The 23024-nt window shown below is 51.8% G+C and overlaps 1 protein-coding gene across 1 annotated transcript; it reads left to right on the forward strand.

Moving 5' to 3' along the window:
* The first annotated feature begins 1168 nt into the window (after positions 1–1168).
* LOC125511117 (ABC transporter C family member 4) lies at positions 1169–11688 on the forward strand. The gene is made up of 12 exons (XM_048676405.2): positions 1169–2763; positions 5512–6008; positions 6108–6372; positions 7856–8176; positions 8273–8359; positions 8455–9249; positions 9353–9647; positions 9922–10136; positions 10215–10520; positions 10601–10664; positions 10821–11060; positions 11219–11688. Exons 1-12 carry the CDS (start codon positions 1432–1434, stop codon positions 11317–11319), a joined length of 4518 nt encoding a protein of 1505 aa, XP_048532362.1. The 5' UTR covers positions 1169–1431; the 3' UTR covers positions 11320–11688.
* Positions 11689–23024: the final 11336 nt, after the last annotated feature.

The following is a 23024-nucleotide window of genomic DNA, read 5'->3' on the forward strand; positions in this document are numbered from 1 at the left end:
ATCAAAATAAATGTTATCAAAATTGATGCAAGGTATATGTCAAAAAAGATTGATGTTGAACCACTAGAGCATACATCCGTTGCAATGCATGTGCGATTAGCTAGTTACAGTAGAAAATATTGAGAAGATCTTCTTGCAGCGACTTCATAACAATGTATTAAATTTAGCATATTTATAAAAGTCGGTCCGGTATATAGGCGACGGGACAGAGAACGGCTAGACGACATGCTGAATGGTTTTCAGGTGGTGGATCACCAACTCGATTAGCCTCCTTGCGGTTGACTCCTCGTCTCTGACAAATCGTGTCTCGCTTTTTTATTTTTGCTTTTGGGCATGTCAAGTAATGTTGCTAGAATGTACAAGCTTGTTTGAGGTTTTTTTTTTTGAACCATTGTTTAAGGGTTTTCTTACCACTTTCTATTATTCGGTCGTTTGTGTCTTTATTTATTTCTTATATAAAGATGGGTGGAAGTCTGTTTCATGTATACTTGTTTTTTTTCACTCGTACCTATGTACTCTCTTCGTTCACAAATATGAGTATTTTTATGAATCAAATGTATATAAACACCTTTTTAGTGGGTTTAGTTCACTCAATTCAGTCCGCAAGTCGATAATCCAAAACATCTGTATTTGTGATCGGAGGGAATAATTTGCATGGACGTGGTTGATACGAAAGGAAATTTCTCGAGAGATTCGCTCGATTCACGTGGAACGAAAGGTGTGTGTGGCAGGCTAGCACGAGCAGTAATTACTTTAGATAGATAGGCTGATGATATACTAGCAGTTAAAATTTCGTGCATTGTCAGGACACTGAATTTACGGCCCAAGCATGTGCCCGTGGGACTGTAGTATTTGCCTCTATAATTTACACATTAGATGCTTCTGACAAAAACATTGGCAGGGATCCTGGCAAGATAACCAAATTTATTTACTACCCACGGGCGGCCGTGCCCATCTCGTCCGTCCTCCCCTCTCCTCGTGGAAACTAAACAAGTCTCCTCCCCGGTCCTCGAATCAATCGTACGGCCAGGCGGGCAGCCACAGCAGCAGCGGGCGCCAAGTGTGGCTCGCAGCCATGCCACGACGCCAGCTAGTGGATGGAGTCGCTTCCTTCCTAATCCTCGGTGACCAAGATACTCGCACCACTCCGGACTCTGGACGGCGCTCCGCTCCGGCAATAAACTACTCGCGCTGGCACTCTGCTGGAGAACGATCGCCACGTCGTAGGTGACGAGCGTGGCTCGTTAATACTGCCCAAAAATAAGCCGCGGCCCGTCAAAACCAAAGAAGCCTCGTCCCTCCCCTCCCCTCTCCTCTCCTCCCGAGGACCAGACGGCGAACCCCAGCGCGCCGCGGAGCTCCTCTGCTCTCCCTCTCCATCTCCCCGTACGTCCCTGTATCTGCATGCGTCGCCGCTGATCCGATCCGCCCATGGAGCTCGCGTCCACGGCCCCGTGGTGGCTCACCACGAGGACATGCGACCTCCCCTCCACGGGCGTCCTCGAATGGGCCGCCTTCCTCTTGGTCTCCACCTGCTCGCAGCGGCTCATGCTGTCCGCGGCCGCCGCGGCGTTCCTGGTCGCCGTGCTCTGCCTCGCGGTTGGTAAGGTCCTGTCCCGCCGGCGGGACGGCGCCGTTAACGGCAACGGCGCCGACAAGCCGCTGCTCGACCGGGGGCGGCCCCGGGCGGTGCGGGTCGGCGCGGGGTTCGTCCTGGCGCTGGCCGCCTCCGCGGTCCTCGCGGGGTTCTACGCCGTGCTCTTCGTTCTCTCGGTCGTGATGCGGGGCGGCGCGGGCGAGGCCCAGGAGGCGGTGTTCCTGGCGCTGCAGTGCGCGGCGCACCTCGCCGCCGCCGCCCTGGTGGGTCACGAGAAGCGGTTCCGCGCGGCGGCGCACCCGCTCACGCTCCGCCTCTTCTGGCTCGCCGCGTCCGCGCTCACCGCGCTCCTCGCCGGCGCGGCCGTCGCGCGCCTCGCGTCCGGCGCCGGCGCTCTCCCGGACGATGCGCTCGCGATCGCGGCGCTCGTCTTGTCCCTCCCGCTCCCCGTCGTCGCCGTCCTGGGCGCCACGGGAATCTCCGTAAAAGAACAAGCCGATGACAACGATCGGTCCGAAGAAGAAGAAGAAGAAGCCAGCAAGGAGAAGAACACGACGCCGTACGCGAGCGCGTCATGGCCGTCGCGCATGTCGTGGGCGTGGATGAACCCGCTGATCCAGCGGGGCTACCGCTCGCCACTAGACCTGTCAGACGTACCCACCCTCGCCCCAGCGCACCGGCCGGAGCGCATGCACGCGCTGTTCCTCTCGCACTGGCCGTCCTCGTGGGCGCGCAAGGACAACAACCCGGTGCGGCACGCGCTGCTCCGGTGCTTCTGGCCGCTGTTCCTGCTGAACGCGGGGCTGGCGCTGCTGCGGCTGACGGTGATGTACGTGGGGCCGACGCTGATCCAGAGCTTCGTGAGCTTCACGTCGGCGGCGGAGCGGCGGCCGCTGTGGGAGGGGGCGCGGCTGGTGGTGGCGCTGCTGGGGGCCAAGGCGATGGAGGCGCTGTGCAGCCACCAGTACAACTTCCACTGCCAGAAGCTGGGGATGCAGATCCGGGGCGCGCTCATCACGGCGCTCTACCGCAAGGGCCTCCGGCTGTCGTGCTCGGCGCGGCAGAAGCACGGGCTGGGCATGATCGTCAACTACATGGCCGTCGACGCGCAGCAGCTCTCCGACATGATGCTCCAGATCCACTACCTCTGGCTCATGCCGCTCCAGGTACGTAGTACGTCCATTGACTCCATTGACTGGCTGCGGTGCATGCATGCATGCATGCATGATTGTTGGCAATTTCGCGCAACTTTGTTTCTGCCCCAATCATGCTGTACGTTGGAAAGAAGAATCGGGCGGCCGATGAGGTATTCACTGACGTCAACGCAAGAGAACAAGGATCGGCTGACGGGGTAGATTCGCCGATGGCATTTTTCGTTGCTTGTGAGATAGAAAAGGGTGAATTGTCCTTCTTGTTTTTGTCATCCAGCAGGCATGGCACGGTCACTCATTCATGATTGTACCACGCCTACCTGCCAAGACATGGCACGATTCACATCGCTTTTGTTTTGGTCGCGTGAGTGAACGTAGCTCTGGTCGCTGGCTTTGGCGGCCTCACGGCATACGGTTCACACAGGCCCTATCTCCTCCGGTCAAGACGAGCCATACCCATGCGGTTCGTTTTGTTCGTTCGTTGGCGATGAGACGCATTGATTGCGTTTTTGTTGCTGGCGATGGAAGGAGCGGCGCAGGGACGACGGCCACCTCTGGCTCTTATTACTGCGGTCGAGTCGACCCGGTCACGGTGGCAGCAGCCATCACGTAGTAAGTAGTAACCGTGAGGAGCAAGAGTCCTCATAGAAAATTCCTCCGTGATACGCATGGAGGTACTCGTCGACGTCAATCGCGACGAATGATTTCGTAAACGGAAGCCTCTCTTGCGTTTCCTCCAAGACAGCGACCATCGCACTAAAATTATGCACTATGGGTCGCACGTCCAAATCGCTCATGGGATCCGTGCTTCGGTGTTTTTTTCCCAAGCCCATTACCTACTTTTCTTTTCCGGAAAGCCCATTAATTACCCGAATTGATCTCATTGATAAAAAAATCCCATACAGTTGGTTTACTTTCACTTTCAATCGTCCATTTCATACGTATGCCAGGACACGTGTCAGTCAGCGCTGCGCCATGCCATGCGTATGCGTATGCGTATGCGTATAGGCTATGGCCATACTTTTTGTTGTTTTGAGCCGGATGCACCTACCCGTATGCTATACTAGGCTTGCTGCCGCTGTGGGTCAGAAATCGGTTGGGCTGGGCCTGCAGGTTTAATTGGGCCACGACATGCGACCCGCCCCCGGGGCCATCTCGATCGGCACTGTCAGCGTCTGGCATACATTAGTTAATATACTACGTACAGTACTGATTTCTCTGTGTGAGCTTCAATTGATGTGTGCCCGCTAGTGGTTGAGATGCATTGAGCACAGTAGGATCTGTCCCTTGTTGTTTTTCTTTGGAGTGATCCTCTACCCATAGGTCCCGCTTCTAGAAGAAGATTGCGGACCACGGCCCCGAATTGTCTATTGTGCACGTGAGCCGACGCATTGGTGCAGGCGGGAGTAGGCGTATTATTTAGTGATCACCAACTCTCGCTCTTTGGCTTTATGTATAGGCCGGAAAGCGCGCATCCGGACTGCTGATACAAACCCGCATTAGATGACACAACACGTTCTGACTTGAACACACGCGGGCAATCTGATGGTCGGCATTGTAAATGGCCTAAGTCATTTCTTCGTTAAAATTCTACATTGCTTAATTCTTACTCTCTCTGTAAAGAAATATACGAGAGGTTTAGATCACTATACATGCGACCAGTCCCCGGTGCCATGTCGTCGGTCATGCATACATTACTTAATACGTACAGTACTGATTTCTCTGTGTGAGCTACAATTCATGTTCGTCGTGGCCCGGTAGTGGTTGAGATGCAATGAGTCTAGTAGGATCTGTCCCCACTTTGTGTTTTCTTCGATTGATCCTCTCGATAGGAACCGCTAGTAGAATAATCTTGCGGATCAAGGCACTCAATTGTATATTGCGCACGTGAGGCGACGCATTGGTGCAGGCAGGAGTAGCGTTTTATTAGCGCAAGTCTCGTTTTGGGGATACTTTCGCGCTATTCGTCACTCTGGATGAGGAATAGTTATTCTTCACCCCATCTATTTTACCATCAATACAACGTAATCTTACGTTCCGTAAGTTTTATCTTATTTTCGACGTAAAAAAAGACCCTAAGAAAATATATAATCATCGTAAAAAATATTTCATGTTATTTAAAATTACAAACGTAAAAACATAGTTGAAAATACACATAAACTGTAAATTTTCTTGTCTTATGACCTATATTCTTATTTTCTTATGCTAAATTTTACGTAACGAATCAATATGAATGTAACTATTTGAATTCCAAACGTAATTTTATTATGAAATGATCGTAAGATTACCTCGGGTGAAGAATAACTTATTCTGCACCCTAGGTGATGAAAAGGGCGCATATCTTTGGAACCTGGGTCTAGGCGCATCTGCTAAAACATTCACTAAAGAAGCAGCAAAAACTGAAATAAAATCTAAAACTTTTTGTAGTGAAGGCCATCAAGTGTTTTAGCCAAGTTTGAAGTTTCGCGAAGAAATGACATCTGGTTAATTCCAAGCAAAAAAATAATAATTCAAAAACCTTGAATAGCAACCTTTATAAAGATCCTTTTTTTGCACCGATCACCATGGTAGTTATTTCTTTGCAAAATTTTACATGTGCTTATAGCACTGAATCATTTTTGTTACACTTTTTTTCAATTGTTCTGACCTTTTAAATATATTTTTTTTGTAACTTTCCACAATATTGCTTTATTTTGTGAAGAAACCTTACACGTTATTACAAAATGGATTCTGACCGGCGATGCACCGTGAATTGCACTGCAGGTGGGCGTGGCGCTTGGCCTGCTGTACATCTACCTGGGCCCGCCGGTGACGTCGGCGCTGGTGGGCGTGTTCGGCGTGATGGCGTTCGTGCTGCTGGGCACCCGCCGGAACAACCGGTACCAGTTCTCCCTCTCCGGCGAGCGGGACAAGCGGATGAAGGCGACCAACGAGATGCTGAGCTACATGCGCGTGATCAAGTTCCAGGCGTGGGAGGAGCACTTCAACGCCCGCATCGGCCGCTTCCGGCGCCTCGAGTTCGGGTGGCTCACCCGCTTCATGTACTCCATCTCCGGCAACATCGTGGTGCTCTGGAGCGCGCCCACCGTGGTGTCGGCGCTCGTCTTCGGCACCTGCGTCGCCGTCGGCGTGCCCCTCGACGCCGGCCTCGTCTTCACCGCCACCTCCCTCTTCAAGATCCTCCAGGAGCCCATGCGCAACTTCCCCCAGGCCATGATCCAGGCCTCGCAGGCCATGATCTCGCTCCAGCGCCTCGACTCGTACGTTTTACGTTGCATATATGATCGCGCGCGAGCACGTCTACTTCTTCGTGGGTTTAAAGAGAATTGATTGATCGTGCATGTGGTGTGGTGTGGCAGGTACATGACGAGCCCGGAGCTGGACGAGGGCGCGGTGGAGAGGGAGCCGGCGGCGGCGTCGCGGGACGGCGGGGTGGCCGTGCAGGCTAGGGACGGGGTGTTCACGTGGGACGACGAGGAGACGGAGGCCGGGAAGGAGGTGCTGCGCGGGATCGACCTGGAGATCCGCAGCGGCAAGCTGGCCGCCGTGGTCGGCATGGTCGGGTCCGGCAAGTCGTCGCTGCTGGGCTGCATCCTCGGCGAGATGCGCAAGGTCTCCGGCAAGGTACGACGTGCTCCTAATATTCGTCGATCTCTTGCAGTTAATAATAATATAATGCATGAGTGGTTGCATCGTCTGCTGTCACGCATGTTGCCCTGTTGGTACTGCATATGCATATGCATGAATAATACTGTACGCCGTCTACTGCCGATCATGGCCGCTCTTGCTCTTGTTGAAGTCTGTCCCCTCGCTGGTACTGCATATGCATATGCATGAATAATAATGTACTCCGTACTACTACTGCCGATCTCGATGGAAGCTTTCTCTCTCACTCGCCGCTGCGGCCAGGGCACCTACGATTGCAGCGTGCGATGCTTAATAGACCACGTGGGAGAAGAGTGAATCTGCCTTCGGTTGCATGATTGAGGCGGCGGCCACTGCTGCTGCTGTATGAGCTTGTCATCGGCGGCATCAACTTTCCAGAAGCAGTCACGTAGTAGTCGACAACCCGATGGTCTGACGAAATGGCTAGTGCCTGACAGTCCACTACCACATGAAATATTGTTTCATCTTCTGTTGTCTAGTTAAAGAGACGCATCATGGTGTCTGTTGGGCGGAACTGGATGATTGGATCTCGACACCACAACAGGTCCATTCAGCCTTTAAGACGGCCGGTCACTCGTATGATGGCTCATGAGTTTATTACTCATCACTCTGCCCTGATTGGAACTCATTATGATTTTTCCGTCTTGATGATGAAGGTGTCTTTTTTTAATGAATGTGCCATTTTTGTAGTACCGGCCACCAGCTAGCTTATTAGTGCGATGAAAACGACATACGAGAATACAGCTAGAGATATCATCATTTCCCCCACAAGCAAGAAGCCTTAAATAATGTGCTTTTTTTACGAGGACTGAACATTTCTAGATCAATGGCTGCCATAAAAAATGCCTCGCCGATGTGGGGGTTGGTATTGGATTTGCCATGATCGATCTAAACGACGGCAAAGGAACAAAAGTGCCGTCTATTCACAATCTTGTCAGGTCAGTTGGCAGGCCTACGGACAACCACACCCAGACACCCTTGTTTTTGTACTTATCGACAAAGGCAAACTGAAATCTCAGATCACACGGATTTTGTTGGACCCCCGCAAAAGAAAGAAGATAGATTGATTTTGTCTCTTGTTTTCATACGCAAATGTGCAAACTGCAGCGTAAAGAAACAAAATTTCTCCGATGTTGCACGATTATCTGTATGTTGCATTTCTCTGATGCTGACTTGTGACTCTGTTGGAGTAGTATGGCATTCAGACAGATGCCCTTGCTGTTTACTTTTTAGTGATTGTTTCATGTATGCAAGTTGAATAAAATCTGTTTCATTCCGACTTTTTTCAACATTTTTTAGCAATGAATTCAAGACATACTTCAACTGCTGCTTATCATTTTCTTTTAGGAGAGTGGAAACAATCTGTTTGTAATGTGTGCTGCAACTGAACGATGCTTTGACAGACACTGAATGATCGATTCTGAATCTCTTTGCATTGCAGGTCAAGGTGTGCGGCACGACTGCGTATGTGGCACAGACGGCGTGGATCCAGAACGGCACCATCGAGGAGAACATCTTGTTCGGGCAGCCGATGCACGCGGAGCGGTACAAGGAGGTGATCAGGGTGTGCTGCCTGGAGAAGGACATGGAGATGATGGAGTTCGGCGACCAGACGGAGATCGGCGAGCGCGGGATCAACCTCAGCGGCGGCCAGAAGCAGCGCATCCAGCTCGCCCGCGCCGTCTACCAGGACTGCGACATCTACCTCCTCGACGACGTCTTCAGCGCCGTCGACGCGCACACCGGCAGCGAGATCTTCAAGGTATGTACATTTTACTATCTATACTTATCTAGACTAGACTGAACTGAGTGTTTGATAATACGGTAGTAGTTGCTTAACGGATTATGTTTTTTGCAGGAATGCGTTAGAGGTGCTCTGAAGAACAAGACCGTGGTACTTGTGACTCACCAAGTCGATTTCTTGCACAACGCTGATATCATATATGTAAGCATGTCGGCACATTCTCAAGCAGTAGCGCATGCATTGTTTCTCTCTTTGCATTGAGATGAAATTAATGAATGATGTTCACTTGTGTCCAGGTGATGAAGGAGGGCACGATAGTGCAATCCGGCAAGTACGACGAGCTCATCCAGCGCGGCTCTGACTTCGCGGCGCTCGTTGCGGCGCACGACAGCTCCATGGAGCTCGTGGAGGGCGCGGCGCCAGTGTCTGACGAGAAGGGGGAGACGCTAGCCGTCTCCCGGCAGCCGTCCAGAAGCGGCAGTGGCAGAAGGTCGTCGAGCGGGGAGGCGCACGGGGTGGTGGCGGAGAAGGCGTCGGCGCGGCTGATCAAGGAGGAGGAGCGCGCGAGCGGGCACGTGAGCCTGGCCGTGTACAAGCAGTACATGACGGAGGCGTGGGGGTGGTGGGGCGTGGCGCTGGTGGTGGCCGTGTCGGTGGCGTGGCAGGGGTCCGTGCTGGCCAGCGACTACTGGCTCGCCTACGAGACCGACGCCGAGAACGCCGCGTCGTTCCAGCCGGCGCTGTTCATCGAGGTGTACGCCATCATCGCCGTCGCGTCGGTAGTGCTCGTGTCGGGGCGGTCCTTCCTGGTGGCCTTCATCGGCCTCCAGACCGCCAACTCCTTCTTCAAGCAGATCCTCAACAGCATCCTCCACGCGCCCATGTCCTTCTTCGACACCACCCCGTCCGGAAGGATACTGAGCAGGGCGTCGTCCGACCAGACCAACGTCGACCTCTTCCTGCCATTCTTCGTGTGGCTCAGCATCTCCATGTACATCACCGTCATCAGCGTGCTGATCGTCACATGCCAGGTCGCGTGGCCGTCTGTCATCGCCATCATCCCTCTGCTCATACTCAACTTGTGGTACCGGGTAAGTTATGATCTAGTCGACCACCTCAGTCCAACGTGCAGTGCAATGCAATGCAAGAACCTTCAGGGCCTCACCTTAACGTTGATTCCAATTTGATTTGCAGGGCTACTACCTTGCGACGTCGAGGGAGCTGACGCGGCTCGAGTCCATCACCAAGGCTCCGGTGATCCACCACTTCTCGGAAACGGTGCAGGGTGTCATGACCATCAGGTGCTTCAGGAAGGGCGATGGCTTCTTCCAGGAGAACCTCAACCGGGTCAATTCTAGCCTGAGGATGGACTTCCACAACAATGGCGCCAACGAGTGGCTCGGTTTCCGGCTAGAGCTGGCTGGGAGCTTTGTTCTTTGCTTCACTGCCTTGCTCATGGTCACTCTGCCCAAAAGCTTCATCCAGCCAGGTAATTAAGCTTCTTCTCTAGCTCTTCCTTTGCCTACTCTTTATATAACTATGTACTGTGAACGCACTCTAGTAGTAACTGTAACATGTGAAAAGCTTTACTGTTATAGTGTACCAACCATGAGCCATGCAACCCAATGGCCGCGTGCATCACTCGATGCAGGTTCCTCGATGCAGAGGCCAGGGGTTCAACCTCCTTTTTGGAAGAAAAAAAGTCATGTTACCCTGTTATCGGCCAGTTATATTGATGCTTTTAATGTCTTGTATTGGTGCAGAATTTGTTGGTCTATCGCTCTCGTATGGTCTATCCCTGAACTCAGTCTTGTTCTGGGCCGTATGGATGAGTTGCTTCATTGAGAACAAAATGGTGTCAGTCGAGAGGATAAAGCAATTCGTAAACATCCCGTGTGAGGCAGAATGGAGGATCAAGGACTGTCTACCTATTGCAAACTGGCCAACAAGAGGCGATATCGAAGTCATTGATCTCAAGGTAAATCTTTATTAAGGAATTACTTACCTTATCCTGAAACAAAAAACATGACCTGGACAAGAACTTGCATATATGCAGGTTAGGTACCGGCATAACACTCCACTAGTGTTGAAGGGCATCACACTAAGCATACACGGAGGAGAGAAGATCGGAGTTGTTGGTAGGACTGGCAGTGGGAAATCAACACTAATCCAGGCCTTGTTCAGAATAGTGGAGCCTTCCGAGGGGAAGATCATCATCGACGGTGTCGACATCTGCACCTTAGGACTCCATGATCTGAGGTCTCGGTTCGGCATCATCCCTCAAGAGCCCGTGCTCTTTGAAGGTACAATCCGAAGCAACATCGACCCGCTCGAGGAGTACTCTGATGTTGAAATTTGGCAGGTATTTGACAAACAGTACTAATTCATTTTGTCTCCCCAAAAATATTCTGTCTTCAGAATCTAAACTTGTTTCATTTTTAGGCCTTGGACCGTTGTCAGCTGAAGGAAGCCGTGACATCAAAACCTGAAAAGCTTGACGCATCAGGTACCCTAGTTATAGTTTAGTGCTCACTCTTTCGATTCTACATGATGTTCAGCATGAACAAACTAACCGGATTTTGTGCATTGACATGCCAAAATATGTTTTTTTAAACATTTTTAATGATTTTTGTTTTGTTTTTTCGAATGTTTGCTTACCTAGTTGTTGACAACGGCGAGAACTGGAGCGTGGGACAGCGGCAACTGCTCTGCCTAGGCCGGGTGATGCTGAAACACAGTAAAATACTGTTCATGGATGAGGCCACTGCGTCGGTGGATTCCCAAACCGATGCTGTGATTCAGAGGATTATCCGGGAAGACTTTGCGGAGTGTACCATCATCAGCATTGCGCACAGGATACCGACGGTCATGGACTGCGACAGAGTCCTGGTAGTTGATGCAGGTAACCACTTAAAATTTAGCATACCCTTTCTTTCAGGAACCATACAACTGAAACCTTGTTTGCATACACTATGTTTACAGTTTCAGAAACTTGGCACCAAAAATAGCTTCTTCTTTTTTCTGAATAGCATTTTCTAAACTGTGAATCACTGTTATCAGGACTAGCAAAGGAGTTTGACCGGCCTGCCGCCCTGATCGAAAGACCGTCACTCTTTGGAGCATTGGTTCAAGAATACGCAAACCGGTCGTCTGACATGTAGCCAATGAGAGGAAAGGCCAATTTTCTGCTTCAAGACTTGGGAGGGATTCAGGATGGAGATTTCTCCAGGACGTGGCATGAGCAACCTGCACCCGTACTCTGAACACCATGTCCTAAAAAATATGTCTCCGGCGGTGATTGATCTTGAGAAAGGTCAAGGAGAAGCCAGTGTGAGATAGGCATATATGATCCGCGTAGATTGATTCCAAGATTTCATTCAACCCATTAAGCTGGAGTTTTTCTGTCGCTGGTATGAGCTGAGGATGGTGTATGATGTAATGTACCCGCAATTGTTTCAATGGCGACAGTGGCGTAGCTAGGATTTCAAACCAGGGTGAACTGGTAATAATTGATGAGTTCAATTTATCAATTCTTAGTTGCAAAAAAAAACTTAATGGAAAATCGAAAGCATACTTTTGAACTAACAAAGAGACGAAAACATACATGTCGGCCGGTGGTGCTGCCGCCTCACCCTAGGTTGTTCGCGGCGGGCGCCGCCGGCTGTCGGGCGCCACTGCCGGCTGACTCACGCCATCACTGCTCGTCGTGCGCTTGCCGTCGCTAGGGTTCCAGGGAAGTTTCAGATGTGGAATCAGGAACCCCTCTATCTAGACTTGCAGTTCAGCGGTTCAGCCGGGACAGGGATCTCGTCGTAGCTTCCTAGAGGAAACCACACTCTCGTTCGTGGGCTTGACGATTTCTTCTTGGGAACAGAAGAAACTAGGGTGCGTCTTAGAGCATCTCCAGCCGTTTGCCTCCAGAGACAATTTTTTCGCCTCCTGAGGAGCTGCCGGCGAGAACTTAGGTCTTGGGGGGCAAACCACTTTCACTCGTTGCCTTCCCATGAGCAGCGTTGGATTTCCATAAACGGAGCGACATTTCGTCAAGCACCTTGACCACGGCGGCGTCGACGACCTCCAGCCAGCGGAGGAGCGCGAGCGTCGACGGAGGCCTGGCAGAAGACCGCACGGACATGAGCACGTCGAGCTCCTGGCGGAAGACGCGGTGGAGGCGCTCGCTGCTCCGCTGCACCTTGACGGCGCCATGGCGGGAGGAGGTGAGCGACGCCAGGTACACGGTGCTGAACCCGCCCGCGCCTGGCCTCGCCGGAGCATGCTCTTTCTGGAGCCGGTGACAGCGGCGCCTTCCTGTCCGGGGCGGACACCGACGTGGCTGGCTTCTTGTCGTCCTGCCCGTGTAGATGTCCGGGTCGAAGAGGTAGGCGGACCCCTCGCCCTGCCCGAACTTGACGGAGCCATCCTCCTCCTGCACCACCACCTTGTGCGGCAGCCGCAGCGTGTCGTACTGCACCTTGCCGAACCGGCGGACAGCGTTGTACATGCTCTCCTCCGTCTGGTACTCCGGGATCATGTGGTAGTAGAGGATGTTCTTCGGCGACCCGGGCTCGCTGAGCCGGTCCGTGGTCAGCCGCGCCGCGCCGCCCCGTCCGAGGCCGCGCCTGCTGCTGCTCGCGCCTGCGCCCATGCCTGGCCGCGCCGCGCCGCCTCCGTCCGAGGCCGCGCCCGCCGGCCTTCTCCAGCAGCTGCGCGTGGCCGCGGAATGCCGCCTGCTCATCGCACCGCGGCCCGCACTTGGAGACGAGCGCGAAGTAGCAGCAGCAGCCGCTCGAGCGCAGCCTCGCCAAGCCCGCAAGCTCCCCGTTTGGCGGGCGCGGGAGGTCGGGCGTGGCGGCCCGACGAGGGCGCGCGGCCACAGAGGGCTGGCGGGGCGGCGCGGGAGGCCAGGCAACGCTGTGCGGAAGCGCCAAGGCAGGTCGGGCGGCCAGGACGCGGGCGGAGCTGGCACGGGGAGAGAGAAGACGGGGGCTCTACAAGAAGAAAACGACGGGGGGAGAGATTATGGAGGGGAAGAGTGGCTGCAGGTGGGCCACAAGAGACAAAAAAAGGTGACGCCGGCGTCCCCAGCTGCCCCCCGGGGGGCTGGGTTTGGGGTGCGAGCGCTGGAGCTAACTTTTGTCAAATCCGGCGAAAAACGAGCCTTTGGAGGCGTGAGTGAAACATTTTTTACCGCCAGGCCTAAAAAAATGCTCTTGGGGCCTTCCTAAGGAGATGGGTGGAGATGCTCTTAGGTCTCGCCTAGGGAAATCTGTTCGGCCCGGCCGATATAGACTACATTACGTAAATATCGGTTTTATTCCAGGAATATGTCTGAGCTTGTGCTTGTCTCAAAGAAACAATTGTCTGAGCTTGTGCAAGTGTACAGTTTTACTGGTTTTTTTATCGTTTCAACCTTTTTATGTACATTCCGATTTTTTTAAAAGTATGTTTGGAAAAATATTTCTATTTTACTAAATTCATATAAAAAGGTTTATTCTGTTGTCAAATCGTTTATCTACTAAAAAAAGTTCATCGTGTTCAAAAATATATATCAGGTATTTAAACCTTCATGTCCGTAATGCGGCCAAAGTATACTTGTACGTAATTTACCGCAGTGTTTGTATGTAAGTTATTATGTCTGTGATGGTAAATTATCATCTTAATTACACACAAATTACCATTGTTATGTTTTTAACAACTTTTTTCACATGGTCAAAGTTATCGTGGTGTGTATACAGAAGTTATCAAGTCTGTGGTGCATAAATTAACAAGCTATTTACACAAAAGTTAGGAGGTGTTTCAATAACTTCTTTCCAGGTCAAAGTTCATGTAGATACAAAGTCTCGATTGTAAAAATAGCAAACCGGTCGTCTGGCATGTAGTCAATGAGAGGAATGGCCAATTTTCTGCTTCAAGACTTGGGAGGGATTCAGGGATGGAAATTTCTCCAGGAGGTGGCTTGAGCAACCTGCACTCTGTACTCCGAACACCAAGTCCTAAAAAATATGTCACTGTCGGTGATTGATCTTGAGAAAGGTCGAGGAGAAGCCAGTGTGAGATAGGCATATGATCCGCGGAGATTAATTCCAAGATTTCATTCAACCCATTTAGCTGGAGTTTTTCTATCACTAGTATGAGCTGAAGATGGTATATCATGTGTTGTGCCCGCAATTGTTTCGGTCCTATTGATGACCCCTATGAAATTAAATGTCTCAATCGAGCTAGGATTTCAAACCAGGTGGTCCAATTGACAAATAAAAATCCCCACAAACACAACATTGTTTATCAATTCTTAGTTGAAATGAACTAATAAAAATTAGTCAGTTAGAGCAATTCCAATGGAGCGATCCATTTCGTCCGCCCGCGTTCATTTGGGTCGACGCGTACAAAAGTGGCGGCCCAACGCGCCGACCCAAACAGACGCGCGTCCGTTTTTCGTCCGCGGGCGACCCATTCCACGCCCAATTTTGAGCCGGATTTGCATCGGCGCGGACACAAGACGAACGCGCGCGCGCCTACTCTTCTTCCTGGGCCCGCCTGTCGGTGGCAGCCACCATCATTTTCTCCCATTTTCCCCAAAAACGCTCCCGCCCGCGCGCGCCCCCGCCCCCCAACCAGCCATGGAGGACGCCATTGACCTCGACCTCGACGCCGCCGCCGGCCTCGCCTCCCTCGCCTCGTCCGGCGCCGTCGCTCCCTCCGGGAAAGGCAAGCCTCGTGCCCCGCGCAAGACCGCCGCGGCGACCGAGCCGAAGAAAGCGCTGATGCCCGAACAGCGGGCAAGGGAGTCGGCCAAGAGGAAGGGCCGGAGGCACGCCGCGGACGCGAGGGATGAGGCCGCTGCGCAGGCGGCCGCCGTCGCCGCCGCGCAGCAGGAGTTCACCAACGCCCGCGTCGCCGCGACAACGAGGGAGGCGCTCTACATGCTTGGGGTAAACCCTAGCCAGCACAGCCTCATCCAAGCCGTCGTCGCCGCGGCCAGCACCGGCTCGTCGGCGTTTCCTCAGATGGTGATGCCCGACTCACCCCGCGCATCGGCTTGCAACCCGGTCCCCAGCTTCCACGTCTACCCGCAGGCCTCCCGCCTCTCCGGGGAGTGCTCACCCGACGTGAGCGTGGTCGCGCCTTCCACGCCCGCGCCCATCGACCTCAACTCCACCCCGGTGGTCGGTGGCTCGTCGTCCGGCGGCATGAGGAAACGCGCGCGACAGACGCCGGCCGGCGGTCTCCCGGACGCCCGTAACCTGTTCAAGGAAACGCCGTCCGCCGTCGACGAGGACTACATGCAACACCTCATCTTCGAGGGTGGTGCGCCGGGCGTTGGCTACGATCCCGAGGAGACGCAAAGCCAGGACGGCCGTGAGGCGTTCACGCCGGCCGCTGGCTATGATCCGGTTAGGCGGCCTTCATGCGTGATCAGATCGGCATCGACCTGGACGGCTTCCCCCTCGACCACGAGTTTCCGGAGGACTATGGGCTAGAGGAAGAGGACGAGTGCGACATCGAAGTGGAGCCTTTGTTCGAGGACGAGCTCGCCAACCAAACCGCCGGTCCTAAGCCGAAGCGCAAGAGCAAGCGCACGAAGGCGTACACAGCTGCCGAGGACAAACTTCTTTGCGAGTGTTGGCGAGACATTGAACAAGACCCAAAGACAGGCGCCGAGCAAAAGTATTCGACCTTTTCGGCTCGTGTGCACTGCGAGTTTCATGAGCGCAAGAAGTTTCCACCTTACCAATTTGTGAGCACGCGCGGGTGGGTCTCCATTTCCAAGCGGTGGAGGGTGATCCAACAAGAGTACAACAAGTTTTGTGCCACCCTTGAGAGCGTCAAGGCCCGCCCCGTGAGCGGCATCGGCGTGCAAGACATGGTAAGCTAGCAAGCCGCCCTCTTTTGTGCCATCAATATCACTTGCTCGTATGCTTGCATGAAAACATTTTGTAGGCATTTCAAGCTTTGGACGCATTCAAGGTTCAACACAATGGCAAGTGCTTCAACCTCTCCCATTGCTATCGGGTCATCAAGGACGAAGAGAAGTTCAAGGCACAATATGCCGCGCTCAAGGCACGTGGGGGGAAGGGCGCCGTGGAGGATGTTGGGGAGGGCGAGCCGGCACGGCCGCGGGGGAAGACCAACTCCAAGAAGAAGGACAAGCGAGATGCGGCCACCAACGCCTTGATCGCAAGCGTGGACGGCATGATGAATAAGAAGGACTCAAGAGAGGAGGAGCACCGGCGTTTCAAGGCGGAGCAAAATGGATGCTTTCATGGAGATCCAAAGGAGGAGGCTTGATCTTGACGCCGAGAAGCAAGCCAAGATGTTCGAGCTCGAGGTGGAGAAGCAAGCCAAGATGCTAGAGATCGAGGCCGCCAACGCAAGAGAAAGGCGAAAGAAGTGGCTCTTGCAAGCATGATGACCGGGGTGGAGATCATGAAGGTGGATCTCAACGCCTTGTTGCCAAGAAAGAGGCCGTGGTTCGAGAAGATGCAGGCCGACATGCTCAAGTTCGACGACGAGTGATCTATGGCGTCGAGGGGTCATCTTTTATGTATGCCGGCAGGTGTGCCGGCATGACCACGGGAGCGGCGATGGCGTGGTCGAACTCAAGTCTCACCATTTTTTGTGTGCTGGCATGTGTGCCGGCCGGCTGGCGAGTGCGCCAGCATGAACTGTGGTGTTTTCTGAAGCCGGCATTATATGCCGGCGCTGGCATGGTGCCGGCATGAGACATGGCCGCTAGCATGATCGGCCGCGGGCCTTTTTTATTTAAAAGTTGAATGCGGACATGAAACGGGTCGGCGCGTTGGGCGCATTGCCGAGCCAAATGCAAAACTAGGCGGACGGCCGACCCAAACAGACAAAAAGCAGACAAATGCGCCATCCGTTTGGGTCGCCCCATTGGAGTTGCTCTTAAATTCATCAATTCTTTTTCGATAAAGGGTGGATTTTATTAACTCAAAATGGAGCATCAAGAAGATACAAACATGATGAGCACACACCTGGCCTCTGTATAGCTAGGATGCACACAGTCAACACCAACGCACGCACACAAAAACACGCCTGCAAATAGCAAAGTCATATAAGACCAAAGCTATGCATGTAGGCGAGGAAAAAAAACTCCAAAGCGATCAGATCCTGAATCGACAAACTATAACAATGACCATATCTGCACCGACCATGTCATGACATCACTCGGACGACGAGGTTCTTCAACAGCAACACCTTCAAGAAGGGAGCGACACTCAAGTGCCACCGTCACCGGATCCAGCCACCCAAGGCTACAATCTAGGTTTTCACCCTGAAGAATCAGTCTGAGCATTCTGAACAATGCCTTCAATAAGGTAACGACGTAAAAGCATCGCCATTGCCAGGTATACCCAACTCGGGTCAGACCTAGGCTTTCACCCCAGAGCTCTAAAACCGGGTGCTCAAGTAGCACCACCATCAAAGTCATTCATGTGTTGTCACCACCACTTTTCCACAATCACAGCAGCTACATGTGATGTGACCACCACCGCCGCACAACCATCCCTTTGCATCAAGACTTCGTCCATAGTTTGCATCTCGCCGCCGAAGTCAACCACCAGATCTACGGAGACGAAACTCTCAAAATCTTTTGATGGTGACCGCAATCGGCAGCGAGGCCGCCGCCATACCGGATCCAATTCCCGGTGACGCAATCAAAGCAGATCTGCCACACTGCGACAATTAGCCGCCGGCGCACTCAGCCAGGAACTCCGCCTAGCAGTGAAGACCCGACCATGCCACTATACAGCAAGACTCCAGGCAGCCATGACCATGTGTAACCGGCCGCCTGGACGGCCGCCGAGCATCTGCATGCACGTGCACATCTTAAGCAGTCGTGTGGATGCATCCACGCACCAGCCCCGTACTCCAGGCCATGGACTTCATTTAGATCGAAAGGCCAGAATCACAAGGTAGCCGCCAGATCGGGAGGCAAGCCATGGACAGATCATAAAGCCAGCGGCCAGATCAAAAGTTGACCGCCAAGGGAAAGAACAGAAGGAAAAGAAGAGGCCCGAGATGCCCCGCCGCCGCCGTCCGCCGGGCGGCCGGCCTCCTCCGGCGGCGGTGTGGTGAACGGCGCTCCGTGGGAGGGCTTCCGAGGTGGCCGCGACGGCGCCTCCGGAGTCGCGTGAAGCGACCCGGGAGGCTAGGGAAGTCAATTCTTAGTTGCAAAAAACCTTACAAGCAAAATCGAAAGCATACTTTGAACTAAGGAGGAGAAAACATGCCATACTTTGAACTGAGGAGAAAACATACATGTCAGCCGGTGGTGCTCCATCCTTATCCTGCGTTGTGCGCGGCCGGCGCCGCCAGCTGTCGGGCGTCCCAGCTAGGGCCTGCGTTCGGCCGCCTGACCTACGCCATCACTGCTCGTCGTGCGCTTGCCGCCGCTACCGCTAGGGTTCGAGGGAAGTTTCAGACGTGGAATCAAGAACGCCTCTATCTAGACTTGCAGTTCAGCGGTTCAGCCGGGACAGGGATCGTAGTTTTTCTTTTTCTTTTTTGAGGGGTGGGATCGTAGCTTCCTAGAGGGAGCCCTGTTGGGGTTTTTCTCGTGCTTTTTGCGGCTTTTCCATTTTGACAAAAAAGCTACAAAAACTCTTTTTCCTTGAACCGAGCTATAAAAATTCTTTTTCTTTTTTGTGAGAAAATTTTCAATCTATTCATCAACTATCAAGATAGTACAAAGAACACTAGAAATAAAATTTACATCGAGATAGTACAAAATTTCTTAAATAGGTGTTTTTTTGCTTTGGTTTTTGGCTTATATAATCGTATAACAATGTTGATTCATGAGCCAAAAGTCGAAAAAGGCCCTATGTAGAAGCTTTTGTGGCTTTTTTTTCAAGTGAAAAAGCTGCAAAATCAAAAGCAAAAGTTCAAATAAACAGAGTCTCTGGGTCGTTCTTGGGCTTGACGATTTTTCCTTGGGAATAGAAAAACTAGGATGGGTGCGTCTTAGGTCTCGCATGTCGCCTAGGGAGATCTGCTGGCCCGACGACATTTTGTTAATACATGTTTTATTCCAGGAGCATATCTTTTTTCTTTATTTTTGTGGAGGATTCCAGCAACATGTCTGATCGCTAGTTTAACTTGCGCGAGATAAGTACTATGTACGGTTAGCTCAAAAAAGCAAACCATACAACATATGGTTTTACTGGGTTTTTCTATATTTTTTTCGATTCATCCTTTTTATACATATTACGACGCCGTGGTGAACACCGCCGCTTAATGTTGTTGGCTACGCCAACTCCTAGGTGAGCTCCGTGTGCCACTGTGAGCCGCCATAGTCACCAATTGCAACAACATCTCCTCGGTTTACATGGCGGCCAACTCGATGCACCACTGCGGTATCAAGCATATTGAACTTGACATATACTTTGTCCGCGAGAAGGTGGCGTTGCTCCACTTGCGTGTCCTCCATGTCCCTACCACGCAACATTCACTCATGTCATGATGAAGAGGCTCCTGACCGCGACGTTTCAAGAGTTCAGGTCCAACATGTGCATCCGTCCTCCCGATGCTCAGACTGTGGCAGGGTGCTGACTGTGATCTCGCCTCTCTCACGCATGCATGTCCAACTCATGCACTAACCCCACACATTGACCATGCCCAGCGCACTACACGTCCTATTGTAACCGCACACTGGTGTGCCCTGATGTAATCCCAGGCTATTTAGCCTCAAGTAATACATCAGTGACACCACAAAGGTGTATCGCTTCCTCCTCTCACTCTCATCTTCTTCATCTGTGACGATTTGGTCAGAAATCTTTGTGCAATCCGTGCAAATCCTCAGTACCCTAATCTAGAGGCCTTACATCAAAATTGGAGGTTCCAAAGAAATTCAGAAGAATGTGAAAAACTCTTATTTAGAGGACTAAATAAATATTTAGAGCCAAGGATGCCCCCATAAAAAAACTGTGAAAAAAAAGCCGAGGATGCCTACAAGTCACGCAATGCAATCATTTGCTTATTAGAACTATCTAGGGTTTAAAGACATGACAGAGATTTTATTGATACACATTTGATGCTCTACTCTCAAAAATAAAACTACAACTTTTAAAATTGGTTCTACGAAGCAAAATTTCTTTGACTACTGAGCACCTCGTTGGCCTTCCTTAATGTCTTCAATTCAATCACAGGTTTGCAATCGCATGCCACTTCGAAGTTTTGAAGGGAGAGATCCTGTGAATGTGTCAATGCATTTGAAATACAAGGGGCACTGCATGATCGGCCCGCGATCAGGTGAAAGCACAAGTGCTTTCTAAGTGATTTTGGTAATTAATGTCAACATATCTTTTTTTGGACTAATACTTTCATCTAGCATATTTCAGGTAAGTCCAATAATGGAGTGGCATGGACTAGAGGATGTGGGATCCCTTCAAGATGATGAAGAAAAATGATTGGCTCAAGCTCAAAGCTCAGAACTCTACATTTTTTATTTTAGTGATCCAAGATCACATTGACTCCATAGGAAAGCCAATACTATTAAGAAGGGATAAGGTGTTTGTAAGGGCATTTTTATCCCTACGGTGTTTTGGTGATTGATGACAATGCATTTGCGGACTAATCGGGTGCTTTGAGTTCTTTCAGATATTCATCCTTCGGCACGAAACGATTATTTCCCCTCGGCGCTCTACTCAAGACGGTGTAGCTTCCTTCGTGACTTTGTTGGTGGACTAAGTTTCGTAGTAGTCACCGTACTATCAAGAGGGGATCTGCTTTGGTATGGTTTGGGTGGAATCAACACGTACACGTTCTTCTCACACCCACCGTTTCTTTCCGTTTCTCTGGAGCTTCTCTTTTCTCCCCTTTGTGTCTTTTCCTGGACCCAGCGGTAGTACCGCGGGCCACAGCGGTAGTACCGCTGAGGCTCACTAAGCGGCAGTACCGCTCCTCGGAGCGGTAGTACCGCTTTATGGCCTCAGCTGCAGTACCGCTGCGGCTCCGTGCTCTTACCACCTCGACTCGAGTGCGCATTTTCTCGTGTCGGGTTTTACGGCACTAGCTGCAGTATAGCGGTAGTACGGCTGAAGCTCAGTAAGCGGTAGTACTGCTCCTCGGAGCGGTAGTACCGCTGGTTGGCCTTAGCCTCAGTACCGTTGTGGCTCCGTGTTCTTACCGCCTCGACTCGAGTGCGCATTTTCTCGTGTCGGGTTTTACGGTACTAGCTGCGGTAGTAGTGGCGGTATTGCTGCTTGTGAGCGGTAGTACCACCCTGCCTCCGCGGTAGTACCGCTCTGGGTCCCAGCCCCAGCCCCTTCTCTTCTAGCGCGGCAGTACCGCTGAGGGGGAGCGGTAGTACCGCTTAGGAGCGGTAGTACCGCCCTGCCCCCGCGGTAGTACCGCTCTCTGCGGGGCTGAGTGGGGGGTAACGGGTGGATTGTTCCCCCCACTATAAAAGGGTGTCTTCTTCCCCCCTTTGACCTACCTCTTCCACCATTAAAGCCCCATTATTGCTCCAAGCTCCATTTTTGCCCGATCTCACTCCCTAGCCAACCAAACTTGTTGATTTGCTCGGGAGTGGTTGAGAAGGTCCCGATCTACACTTCCACCGTGAGATTTTTGATTCCCCCACTCATCCTTAGCGGATCTTGTTACTCTTGGGTGTGTGAGCACCCTAGACGGTTGAGGTCACCTCGGAGCCATATTCCATTGTGGTGAAGCTTCGTGGTCTTGTTGGGAGCCTCCGATTAAGTTGTGGAGTTTGCCCCAACCTTGCTTGTAAAGGTTCGGTCGCCACCTTCAAGGGCACCAATAGTGGAATCATGGCATCTCGCATTGTGTGAGGGCGTGAGGAGAATACGGTGGCCCTAGTGGCTTCTTGGGAGCATTGTGCCTCCACACCGCTCCAACGAAGACGTACTTCCTCTCAAAAGGAAGGAATTTCGGTAACACATCGTCGTCTTCACCGGATCGACTCTTGGTTATCTTTTACCTTTACTTGTGCAAGCTCTTTAGTGTTTGTTCCCTTGCTTGCTTGTGTGCTTGTTGTTGTTGCATCATATAGTTTGTTCACCTAGTTGCACATCTAGACAACCTACTTTGATGCAAAGTTTAATTTGGTAAAGAAAAGCTAAAAATTGGTAGTTGCCTATTCACCCCCCCTCTAGTCAACCATATCGATCCTTTCAATTGGTATCAGAGCCTCGTCTCTTTATTAAGGACTTTACCATCCAAAGAGTATGGTTGATACCGTAGATGGAGCGGAGGAACACTCCGGTGTGAATCCTATCTCGTCTACGGGCGATGGGGGAACTTCGGTCTCTCGTGAGGAGTTCAATGTAGCCTTGGAGACATTGAAAACCTCCATGACGACCGAAGTTGAAAACATGTTTACTAAATTTCTTGAGGGGCTTAAACTATCCACCGCACCGTTGAAAGTGGGGGATCCCACCAACAAGGTGTCGGATGCTATCCCCGACAAGGGGGAAGCTAGTAGTGAAAAGGCTCCTTCTTCTAGTGGCAAGAATGACACCGGCATCTTTGCCCATGTGGAACCACCACTTGTGTATGGTGGACCGGTTCCTTCTACTCATTTGAATCATGCCGGCCCTCCTCCTAAGATTGTGAAAAATGAGGATTTTGATTCTTGGGTTTACCGCTTTAAACGTCATTTAAATCATGTGAACACTAACCTTTGGAGAATCATTGAAGAAGGTTTCTACCCACATGATCCAAGCAACTTCACTCCTCGAGAAGCCGCGGACAATCAATTCAATGAGAATGCTCTCTTCATCATTCAAGATGCAATTCCACCCGAAGACCTACCTCATCTTCGTCCCTTCGCCTTGGCCAAAGATGCATGGCATTGTGTCGTGTCTCTCTACTGGGGAAGCGCAAG

The sequence above is a fragment of the Triticum urartu genome, chromosome 5A (assembly GCF_056163025.1).
Source record: "Triticum urartu cultivar PI428250 chromosome 5A, HENAU_Tu73, whole genome shotgun sequence".
Classification (NCBI taxonomy): domain Eukaryota; kingdom Viridiplantae; phylum Streptophyta; class Magnoliopsida; order Poales; family Poaceae; genus Triticum; species Triticum urartu.

Excerpts from the sequence above, each read along its gene's own strand:
- LOC125511117 (XM_048676405.2), top strand. The coding sequence starts at position 1,432 with ATGGAGCTCGCGTCCACGGCCCCGTGGTGGCTCACCACGAGGACATGC. Across the intron at positions 6,373-7,855 it reads TGCGCAAGGTCTCCGGCAAG|GTCAAGGTGTGCGGCACGAC; the intron begins GTACGACGTGCT and ends TTTGCATTGCAG. Across the intron at positions 10,137-10,214 it reads TCGAAGTCATTGATCTCAAG|GTTAGGTACCGGCATAACAC; the intron begins GTAAATCTTTAT and ends GCATATATGCAG.